At 36.1% G+C, this 12,337-nt stretch overlaps 1 protein-coding gene across 1 annotated transcript; it reads left to right on the forward strand.

Annotated features, from left to right (window-relative positions):
* Positions 1–220: 220 nt before the first annotated feature.
* LOC114382181 (aminoacylase-1) lies at positions 221–8,526 on the forward strand. Its single transcript, XM_028341426.1, has 4 exons — positions 221–1,241; positions 1,640–1,777; positions 7,614–7,853; positions 7,966–8,526. The coding sequence occupies exons 1-4, from the start codon at positions 369–371 to the stop codon at positions 8,053–8,055; spliced, it is 1,341 nt and encodes a 446-aa protein (XP_028197227.1). The 5' UTR covers positions 221–368; the 3' UTR covers positions 8,056–8,526.
* The last annotated feature ends 3,811 nt before the right edge of the window (positions 8,527–12,337 follow it).

Consider the following 12,337-nt stretch of genomic DNA (forward strand, 5'->3'; position numbering starts at 1 on the left):
TAAGCTTTTTGCAAATGAATCATAAGGTGTTTTGTTATTTGGAATTATTTAACATTTGAATAATTTATATCATTAATTATGGGTAATTTCTTATGTTGGTTTGAATAATATACTTCTTTGGTTAAGATGTGAATCACTTGAGCAAGTTTATTCTTCATGTTCTTGTATGTTGTGATGACTTTAAAACAATTTCATAAGTCATGTTTTAAAGTAGGACTTTTTCCCCCACCACAAAATAGAAAGCTTGTGTTTTTTTTTTCCATAGAGAAACTAACTGTGTCAATTGAATCCAGATCTTCCATAGTAAGCTGTTGAGTGGAACCATATCGAGCACCTGAGTTCACTTGTTTTGTCCCTTGTCCATCTCCATGGCCACTCCACAGTCCCACTTCCGTTTTCTCGCTTTCTCACTCTCTATCATCCATATCTCTCTCTTCCTCTCCACAACCGCAACCCAACTACCGCTCCTCGAAGAACAAGACACTCCCATCACGCACTTCCAGCGCTACCTCCGCATTAACACAGCCCACCCAACCCCTGACTACACCTCCGCGGTCTCCTTCCTCAAAGCCCAGGCCCAAAGCCTGGGCCTCAAAACCCAAACCCTCGAGTTCGTCCAAGGCAAGCCCGTCCTCCTCCTCACGTGGCCGGGCTCAAACCCCTCCCTCCCCTCCCTCCTTCTCAACTCCCACCTCGACTCCGTCCCCGCCGAGCCCGAGAAATGGCTCCACAATCCCTTCTCCGCCCACCGCACCGCCTCCGGCGCCATCTTCGCCCGCGGCGCCCAGGACGACAAATGTATCGCTATTCAGTACCTGGAAGCCATCCGCAACCTCAAATCCCAATCCTTCACTCCACACCGCACAATCCACATCTCCCTCGTCCCCGACGAGGAAATCGGCGGCATCGACGGGGCCGCCAAGTTCGTGGAGTCCGAGGAATTCAACGGACTCAACGTTGGATTCGCGCTCGACGAGGGGCAGGCCTCGCCGGGCGATGAATTTAGGGTTTTCTACTCCGATAGGGTTCCGTGGAACGTGAAGATTAGGGCTAAGGGGAGGCCCGGGCATGGGTCGAGGATGTATGATGGGAGTGCGGTGGAGAATTTGATGGAGAGCGTGGAGGTAGTGAGTAGGTTCAGGGAGAGCCAGTTTGATGTGGTGAAGGCCGGGAAAGCTTTGAATGGTGAGGTTGTGTCGGTGAATCCGGTTTATGTCAAGGCTGGGGTTGTTTCTGAAGATGTGAGTGAGTTCGGGAATTTGTGGTTTTTGTTTTAATTGGATTTGATTGAATAAACCTATTTCATCCTAAATGATGGCTAATTCAACTGTAAAGTATTATCCTTTCTTCTAAAAGATTCTCAAAGTAAAAAAAACCATGTAAGTAATTCTTCAAGTATTAGAAATTATGGTAAGTAGTAAGTAGTCTTTTTTAAGTATTGGAAACCCTTCAAATTGGTCACTAAATGTTAGTAAATTAGAGATTAAATGGATGGATATTCAATGTTTTGGGGATTATTTGTATAGTTTTATTACTTAAGGGATTATTTAAGAGAAAAGGTGATGATACTCTGAGAACCTGATTGATGGTTTATTTGAATTTGGTTGTGGTTGTTTTTGAAATGGGTGTGTTTTTGCAGGGGTTTGCAATGAACGTCCAGCCTTCGGAGGCGGAAGCTGGGTTCGATCTGAGGCTGACACCAACAACAGACCCAGAGGAAATGAGAAGGCGAATTGCAGAGGAATGGGCGCCGGCTGTTAGGAATATGTCATACGAGGTGAGATTTTTAATGGGAAATGTTGCTGTTAGTTTCAGGCATTTATCTAGTATGTTGTCATTGGCTGCATTTTTTGTTCAAGTAGGATTTTAGATTCTCCTTGCTTGGGTACTAGTACTATTGACTGAGTCTGGAACTCTAGTCTTAGATTGTTTTGCTTCCCTTTCTTTATGATAACAGAGTATGCACACATTTGATATATATTTACAATTCCATCCTTCTGTATAGCTTTTCATTTTGTCTATGATACTAAACTAAAGATCCATATAAATGACAGATACTTAAATAGCACTATAGCTTGACTGTTTATCATCACTACATAATCTTCCAAGAAACTGGGTGGTTAGTACAACAAATGGATTAAGAATAAATCACAGCCTTGGGATTGCATTTCTAACAACTAAGAAGTTTGGAAGGTTTTTTAATAAGCATTTTTTATGCATGTTTTAATGTATTAATTCTATTACATTACAATATGTATGTATATGATTGTTACCATAAACCTTCTCTGTTGAAACTTGAAAGGGAAGAAATTCTGATATTACTGAATTTGTGTCTGTTGGAATTGATTAACTGCCTATGGGGTTGGGAGATCTGCTGGTTGGTTTACACCCTGCAAACTGCAAATAAACATTTTCTGCACTTATGTCTTTAAGGCTTTTGAGTACTATATTAATAGATTTTCTTTTTTGGTTTCAATCTTGATTCTGGATGCACCATATTGAAATTTAAGATTGGACTGAATTTGGGTAGAAAAGTGAAAAGATTTGCATTTGTGTGTGTGTGTGTGATTGTTAGGAATCTTACTCTAACAAAGATGATTATCACACACACAGAATGGGTGCAGTAGGCAAATCAGAGTCAAAGAGAAAGAAGTGAGAAAAGATTGTGAGAATTATCTAGAATAAGGAAGAACAAATGTACACAACTGTACCCAAAGGAGCACTCTCCTTTCACACTGGATAATCCCAGTTGTATATCCAAGTTCTTACAAAAGATAATCCAGCCTCAGTATTTAGAGACCTATTTATAATAGAGAACCCTCACACTAACAGTTAGCCAACTAACTCTTCTAACTGCCCCTTTTTAAAACTCATTTCCCTTTTTTTTCTTCCTTCCATAATACACTTGTAATTGTTTGGGAAATTGATTCTCATGCCTAACAGGGATGCTGTGATACAAAACACTAATCTCATTTCATACTTGTATTTACTATTTATACTAAGTAATAATTTAAGTCAAATGCAAGCATAGTACAACTGGTAAGCTTAGCCCAATAATACTCCTAACGTTAATAGTAATATTAATATTTCTAACTCCCTCCCCTAAACTGTAGTTCACTTAGCATCACACTTGTTACATAGTATTAGAATGTCGCAACATCTTTAATGTATCTCAGAATATTGTTAGGATCATATTGCAAGGTATGAGGGTTGAGTCTCACATTGAAAGTTTGGCATTTAATGTAGGGTTTTTTAGGCCTTGACCTTGAGTTCTCCAACTACAATGGATGGCTTTTGTGGTGTAGTTCTCCCCAGGGTCTTAATAATTGGTATTAGAGCTTCTTCAGTGTTGTTAAATGGTGGCGCTATGGCCGCCATGGCTGAATGGCATGATGGTTTTTTTGTCAACCACCATAGGAAATTTGTGAAGGGAGGCTGGCTATGGTGGCACCATAGGCCACAATGGCATGTTTATATGGCAGAATTTTGACCTTCCGCCATCGATAACACTGAGCTTCTTACCATGCCTCTCTGCTGGAAATGAGAGGCACGGGTGGTGACGCTAGCATTGTAGTATTTGCCTGGAACTAGTCCAAATGCTAGTTCACAGCCAGCCTGTGTGGGGGTGAGATGTTTCAAAAACCCTTTTCAAGCCCCAGTAACACCAATACACCATCATTTAGAGGTTTTTCAGGGACAAAATTATTATCTCTCCCTTCCTTCTAGAACTTAAGGAAAAACATTATTTTTCCTAATTTTCCTGCCATGCAACACTCACCAACCCACCATTCTCTGGCATTATTTCTGGTGGTTTCTAGCGTCCTGCAGCCAGCCTATGATCTCTATGGCCCTTTGTTAGTTTGTTGTATTCTGTCCCCTCTTCTCTCAAACCCCAGTTACTGTTGCATCCCTTTGTTGTTCTCTCTCTTCCATTTGGTCCTTTGCAGCAAATTCCTCATTTTTTAAAATGGTTGGCTTTACACCGATCCTTTTTTACTAGTCTTGCATGGACATTGCAATGTTGTTGTCACCAACCATATTGCTTTGCAACTGAGAGACATGGTGCAAAACTCTGATACCATTTGATAAAACCCTTGGGAGAACCACATCACAATTCACAAGAGTTAGCCATTATAGTTGGAGAGCCCAATGCCTTCTGTGATTTTAGGGACTGCTGGGGAGAAAAAAAATAGGAGAGTAAGAATAATTCTTGTATATTATTCAGGAATAAAAGATTTACATATATAGGCAAGGATGTCAATTACATAATAAATGCAGAAAGGAAAGTAAATAAAAAGGGATCAGATCAAATCAGAGAGATTTGATTCTGACCCAAAATAATAATCAAATCAGATCAAATCGGAATAATCTGATCTTGATCCTAATTATTCAATCTTCTAGAAAATTAATTCCAAAAATAAACATCCAGCTGTCTAATTAATTCTTAATATAGACATACAGCTGTCAACACCCCCCCTCAAGTTGGTGCATAGACGTCCAACATGTCCAACTTGCTTACAAGAAACTCAAAGTTGGGCCTAAACAATCTTTTTGTAAGAATGTCATCAACTTGCTGTGAAGAAGGAACAAAAGGCATGCAAATTAGGCTGGCGTCCACCTTCTCCTTTATGAAATGTCTATCAATTTCAGCATGCTTGGTTCGGTCATGTTGAACAGGGTTCTGGGAGATACTGATTGCAGCCTTGTTATCACAATATAATTTCATTGGAAGAGTCATAGGAAGTTGCAATTCTTCTAGAATCCTTTTAAGCCATAAAATCTCACAAACATCTTGGGCCATTGCCCTATACTCAGCCTCGGCACTGCTCCTGGCCACAACATCTTGTTTTTTCCTCCTCCAAGTTTCCCCAAACAAATGTGCAGTAACCGGATGTTGATTTTCGATCAGTAATAGATCCTGCCCAGTCTGCATCTGTGAATACTTCAATAGCTTGCTGCCCAGTTTTTTTGAAAAACAATCCTCTGCCTGGAGTACTTTTACGGTACCTTAAAATTCGGTGGACAGCCTCCAAATGTTCTTCGTGTGGTGATTGCATGAATTGGCTCACTAAACTGACTGCAAAGGCTATATCTGGACGGGTATGAGATAGATAAATTAACCTCCCCATTAATCTCTGATATCGGGTTGTGTCTACAGGGTCTCTTTTGTCTTCACTCCGAAATTTCTGGTTGGGGTCTATTGGAGTATTTGCTGGCCTACAGTCCATCATCCCAGTTTCTTTGAGTAGGTCCAGAATATACTTCTGTTGAGACACCACAAGCCCCTTTTTTGATCTTGCAACCTCCATTCCCAAAAAATATTTTAGGGATCCAAGGTCTTTAATCTCCAATTCACCCGCAAGAGATGCCTTCAAATTATTTATTTCTCTATTATCATCCCCGGTAATTACAATATCATCCACATAGACAATTAATACAACCATCTTTCCTTCAAAAGAGTGTTTCACAAACATGGTGTGATCACTCTGACACAGAATATCCCAGCTTCTTAATAAACTGGGCAAATCTCTCAAACCATGCTCTAGGTGATTGTTTCAAGCCATAGAGAGACTTTTGAAGCTTGCAAATCTTTTGATTGAACTAAGATTCAAAACCAGGAGGCGAGTCCATGTAGACTTCCTCCTCTAAGTCCCCATTTAAAAAGACATTCTTTACGTCAAGTTGCTGTAATGGCCAATCTAAATTTGCAGCCAATGGTAAGAGGACTCTAATGGTGTTAAGTTTTGCAACTGGAGCAAAAGTTTTTGAGTAATCAATACCATAGGTTTGGGTGAAGCCTTTGGCTACTAGCCTGGCCTTGTACCTCTCAACAGACCCATCTGCGTTATACTTGATAGTAAACACCCATTTGCATTCCACGGTTGTTTTTCCTCTTGGTAGGTCCACCACTTTCCAAGTCTGATTTTTTTCTTGAGCTCTCATCTCCTCCAAGACAGCTTCCTTCCACTTAGGAACCCTTAGAGCTTCCTGTATATCTCTTGGTATTTCTATTTTTGTCAGTTCACAAGTAAAAGCTCTAAAGGTAGGAGACAATTTTTCATAAGATATAAAATTAGAAATAGAATGTTTTGTACAGGACCTTACACCTTTTTTAACAGCAATAGGAAGGTCATAATTGTCAAAAATAGGTTCAACAAGGTCAGGAACAGTAAGAACAGATTCAGATTCCACAATATTTTGAATGGGTTGAACAAAACTAGAAGGATTCTTACCTGATGGATCCTCGGATGACTGGCAGTTTCGAGAATCATTTGGTTCTATTCTTTGAGGTCTTTTTTTCCTTAAGTAAACACGGTCAAAGGGTTGAATACCTTTGTTACCAAATTTGGGTGAATGGACTAGATTGTTCATCATTGTTCCCCAAATTTATACTTTCAACATCAGATTTTGTTTTCACTATGAATTAAGGTGAATGGACTAGATTGTTTATAATCCTTAGGGGAATAAGAGGAACGATGATGTTTTGCAAATTGACAAATTTCACTAGAAAACAAATTTGGATTTTTATTTTTAAAGAGGTCAGGAAATAAATGCTTCAAATACAAAAAATTGGGGTAACCTAGCTGATAATGCCATAGCATTATTTCTTCATCTTCATGAATCAGAATTGAATTGAGACAATTTTTCTGGAGTTTCTCCTTAGGACCAGACTCATCTTCAAAGAGATAGAGACCATCAACCTCTTTAGAACTGCCAATCATCCTCCCCGAACTCAACCCCTGAAATTTACATGTAGAGGAATAAAAAATAGCCAAACAATTTAAGTCCAGTGTTAATTTACTTATAGACAACAAATTACATGATAAATTTGGGACATGAAGGACATTGTGAAGGGTTAAAGTTTTAGATACAGAAATAGAACCAACACCGGCTATAGTAGAAAAGGTACCATCAGTTATTTTGACCTTTTTGCGACCTGCACAAGGACTATGTGTGGAAAACAATTTTGAACAGTTTGTCATATGGTCAGAGGCTCCAGAATAGATGATCCATGGAGCTTTGGAATCAGGTTTGGAACTAAGGAGAGCAGCAGAGAAAGAGATACTTTTTTGAGCCAAAGAAGAGGATGGAGTCACTGACATTTTTGTGGTAAAGAGTTTATACAAGTGCTCTAGTTGTTCCTTAGTGAACGAAGATGACTCAGAGTTGCCTTTTTGTTCCACATTTTCAGCATTTGAGGTTTGGAAAGCCCGATCCTCTCCAGTTGGTTTCTTTTTTAAGTTGGATGGTTTTCCATGGAGTTTCCAGCAGGTTTCCTTAGTGTGCCATGAAAAGCCCGACCCTCTCCTGTTGGTTTCTTTTTTAGGCATTTTTAGAAAGAAAAAAAACTCAGCATATATATAATGTGTCTCAACTTTTGAATTGTGACCATCCCACTTTAGGGTTTTTGGGCTTAGCCACTCAGTGCTATTTGGGATTGAATACCATGGATAGTACAAGAGCTTGTTAGCTCTTTTATGCTATGAGGTCTTATTTATTCCTTTATACTATCAGTTGTGACTCTGTTGTTAAAACATAAAGCCGTTGTCTTTGCCATTAATTTCTTGACTGCAATTTTTTTTTTTTCATTTTTGGGCAACTAAATTTGGCAGATTATAGAGAAAGGACCTCTTAGAGACTACATGGGACGTCCGTTAATGACTGCAACCGATGATTCCAATCCATGGTGGTCAGTTTTCAAGCAAGCTATCACATCTGTTGGAGAAAAGCTTTCAAGGCCTGAAATTCTTGCATCCACAACTGATGCTCGATACCTCAGACAGAAAGGAATTCCTGTGCTCGGTTTCTCCCCAATGAAAAATACTCCCATCTTGCTTCATGACCACAATGAGGTTCAAATAATTCTTTCAATTCTTCATTATTATGCAATTCTCATTTCATTCCACACGAACTGTTACTCAAGTATAATTATTTTTTTTCACTACCGTGACTTTTCACTTGCAGCACTTAAAGGATACTGTGTTCATGAAGGGAATTCAGGTATACGAGTCTCTGATAAGTTCCTTGAGTACATTTACAGAAGCTTCACATTAAAGGCCTGAGTTGCTGATCTCAATAGGAGAACAATGCCTAACTTTTGTAGGGAAAATCTGAGCGATTGGATACCCCACCTCCAAATAATAAGTGGAGTAAAAGCATAAATAGCAACGTTGTTATCGGACACCATGAAAAAAGGAAGAAAAAAAGTCCTCTGTTGTTCCAATTCGCTCATGGTGGGGACTGGGAATGGTACAACTTATTAATTATTATTGTACCTTTAGAAATTGTAATGATCAGGAATTATTTTCTGTGAAGTTTATTTGGTCCTTTGTGTTAAATCATCGATGGTTGCCTATCATGGGCCAAGGATTCAACTCTCTACTGTTGTCTATAAGTTGCATCCTTAAATGCTATGTAAGATCTTAAAAAGTAAACATTGGTTACCACGATAAATACTAAATAGGTGAAGTTGTGGTTGGACTGTGTTCACAACTTTAAGAAGTTAATGTTTATTTTAGTTTGATACAAGCTTCACAAATTTATAAGTACATTAAAGGAGTTGCTGGTTTACATACAGGTGTGCGATCAAGAATTGTATCTATCCGACTGATGAGAAATGCTGGCAACACTTTTTAACATTTTTTTGGACACTCTTTCCATTATTTGTTAAAAGTTATTGAAAATTATAAAATTATAAGTAGAACTCATTAAATAAGTATATCTTATTAAATTATGTGATTTTTATTAAATTTAACCAACAATAGTGTTTTTAAAGGAGTATATTGCTAGCATTTCTGATCTGATTCGTAGCGAGTAATTAATCATTTTGATTTTTGAAAGATTGGAAGTTGGTTATTTAGACTGTAGTTCTTAAAATCTCATCCTAAAGCCCTTAAAAAGTTTAATCTAGTAGTCAAACTAATGCTCCTATTAATTAATGTCAGCTAATAATAATAGTTCTATTTGACATTGAATGGACATGTGTATGAACTCTGAAATTCATTTTCATCATAATGCCCTTACAAGTTTTTTAATCCATGGTGACTCATTTTACCTTCAAGTTTAGGGAATGCGCTTTCCTCTTCTAATTATATCTTTGATCATCCTATTTCGTCCCAAACAAAATGTATGTGTGCGAGATTTGCTAGCACAAACCATCACCCTCCTTTCTACCTCTATATTTGTTAAAGAAGCAATTGTAGGTTGCACTGTTGCAGCGCATGGACTTACCCCAGTCCCCACTATCTCATCAAGCAAAATCCTCGGTACTTATATTCTTAAATCCATTGCCCCTCTTCCTCATTTATATATCAGGGAAATTCTAATCTTGACCTTAAATTTAATCAAATCGTATTTTTTCCAACAAAATTCGTTACCCAATTTTTGTTTTTGTCGTGTTCAATTATTCTGTTTTGAGCTTGATGGTTGAACTCAACTTTTTTCAAGCTCAATTATTCTGTAATTAGGACTAATTTCAAGCTCGAATACTAATAATAACGATAGTTCACAAGAAAAATGTTAAAAGATGAACTGGGACTTGTTCCGTGCATGAATTTTTCTGGTAAAAATTAGCATCTATGTTAGTTCGAATGTCATTATTCTCGTCTTTGTATTATTTTGTCTTTTCATCCTTGTACATCTATATTCACTTTTTTATGCCCAGACAAATGGTAAAAAAGACGAGGAAAATATGGAAAAAGAAGAAACTAAAAAGGAAAGCCCTTAATCATTATTTACAGGTATATGACAGAATTACTAATCATTATTTAAAGGTTCTTTTAGGTTCAGTAAAATGTTTTCTGTCTTTATTTTTCTATTTTTACTTCTAATTACAAAATATGTCCTACTATTTTCACTTATTTCTTTTCAAAATTTTGAATAAGAAATAGTCAAAACAATCATTATTGTTTTTATTTTTAAAATTTAATTATTCATTTTTATCTTTTTTACTTCTTATACTTAAAAACAATTCATTATAGTCTTGTATATCATTTTTAATCATTATACATATATTTTTAATCTCCTTTACATCTTATCATCTAAACTCATAAGAACTAAAAGAAATTAATGATAATATTATAAGAGATGACTTTTAAGGTATATATAAGTGATCCATCATGTATCATAATATAAAAAAATTTAGATTATCTAAGATGTCTAGCTTTATGATAGATTTTCCTTTGACAATGATAAACGAAAGATATTATGCTAGGAAGAGTATATCATAAAGTTCTATATCTTAGATGAATATAAAAATTCTTGATTGTGATATATGATAGATCACTAATGAAGATAGTCCATTCTAAAAGTCATCTATATAAAAACTAAGATAGATGATTTTTAAGTATAAAAATTAAAAGAAAAAATTTATAAATTATAAAGATGAAATGAGCCATTAAATTTATTTAAAATAAATAAATATTTTACTAAACAATTCCTACCATTTATTAATGGGATAACAATAAAAGGGGAAGATATGATTTTAAAATATAAAAATGGATCATCTTGTGCAGTACGAAGTAGCATACGAAGCTCACTTATTGCTAGTGGATCAAGATTCAAGAAATTGGTGTTGTTGGCCCCATAAGACATATATTATTGCATGATATAAAAACAGCAATCAAACACAGGCTATCACTATGGATATGGTTGTTGATTTGACATACCATTTTGTACTACATTTTTTCTTGGAAGTTTCACTCTATATCCCTTCCCTGTAGCAAAATAGGGAATTTGAGATTTAATACTCATAAGTTTAAGAATATTTTTCATCAAACTCCCCTCTCCCCACATGGATTTTGCTTCTTCATTCCCCTGACCCAACAACCCTTCTAAATTTAAAATCATTGAGTGTACTTTCGCCCATAACTCATCTTGCCCCATCACACAATCTCAATATCTTCACAATTCGTCACTCGTTACACCATATCATTTGTTTATTTTTTTGTAAGAATGAGATGACACTAACTAGACAGTTTCCAATTAACTCTCAACTCCCAAATGCATGCATGGCTCTTATGTGAGGTCACTTCGAGAGGGCATGTATCGTGCCATTAACAATGCATGCTATCCAATTCAATTGGTCCCACAATTTATTTAGTTGTCGTTTTCTAAATTTCTTGGGTATATGGGTACGGAAGGTCTCATAGTCGGTACGGGCCAGTTAGGAAAGAGAATGTGCACTACACTAGGGTATAAAAATTAAACTTTTTTCATTATCAAAATGGCACTATCATGCATTAACATTTTTGGTCAAGGAGTTCGGCAGCATAGTGGCTACTCGTTTTATTTTTTATTATTATGTTGGTATTATATTCCACGACGTGGAAGAAGGAGCACACAAATTATAAAGTTTAGGTTTGATTTCAGTGTCGACAATCTTTTGTTTGGTATATGTAATTCGTAAGTGTCAATTTAACCATTTAAGGTTTTGAGTGTGATAGGAGATGAACTATTTTTTGCCTTTTTAAAATTGTGGCTTTTGTCGTGTGATCGATTTTGAAACCCAAGGAATCCGGGAAAGCATTGTCTTTTGCCGGAAGGAATGAAATTGACCAATTTTAGACTTTATGGAGAGTAAAAAGAATGATTAGAGACTTTTAATTTCACTAGCTAATGATCAAATTAAAAGGTATAATTGCCATCGGAAGTTAATGTATGCTATTACTTCGCCTAAACAAATGATGAGCTTGCCAATGTAGTATACCTTTTTTCTTGTACCTTATGACACCAATGATTAGTAAAAGAGAAAAAAAAACATAATATACTAAAGATGGGATCACATATATGCAATTTAGTTTTTAATCTTTAAACGTGTATATTATCAACAAAGATTGGCCATGTGGAACCTTATTAACAAGTAATCTGTCAATACTTCTATAATTTATAATCTATAATCTTAATAGAGAAAGTGTTGTGGAGTTGGTAATTTAGATCTTGGAAATAATTACCATGTAAGATGAGAAATTTTGCCTTTTTTTACTATTAGTCTATACTTCCTTTGGAATAAGGTTAAAAAGGTTTAGGACTTTGAAGGAGTGACTTTGCGGTCAAATATAATATTATTACATTCTAAAAGCTTTTGCTAGGAAGTAGTTATTGTGAGAAGTTACAATGTTAGAGACTATAAACGCATAAAATATATATATATTATTCTTTTAATTATGATTTATTTTATACCTAAGGGATAATTAGAATTCGAATTTTGAATCACTTAGTTAAAGAACACAAATCGTTACTACTTATACCAATTATTGTTCGTAATACATGTTTGAGTATTTAACCATTAAATGTTCTTCATGTTCTTAAATATAATTAGTGCAAAACAAGAATTGAA

Source organism: Glycine soja, chromosome 13, assembly GCF_004193775.1.
Source record: "Glycine soja cultivar W05 chromosome 13, ASM419377v2, whole genome shotgun sequence".
Taxonomy (NCBI): Eukaryota; Viridiplantae; Streptophyta; class Magnoliopsida; order Fabales; family Fabaceae; genus Glycine; species Glycine soja.

Excerpts from the sequence above, each read along its gene's own strand:
- LOC114382181 (XM_028341426.1), top strand. The coding sequence starts at position 369 with ATGGCCACTCCACAGTCCCACTTCCGTTTTCTCGCTTTCTCACTCTCT. Across the intron at positions 1,242-1,639 it reads CTGGGGTTGTTTCTGAAGAT|GGGTTTGCAATGAACGTCCA; the intron begins GTGAGTGAGTTC and ends GTGTTTTTGCAG. Across the intron at positions 1,778-7,613 it reads TTAGGAATATGTCATACGAG|ATTATAGAGAAAGGACCTCT; the intron begins GTGAGATTTTTA and ends TAAATTTGGCAG.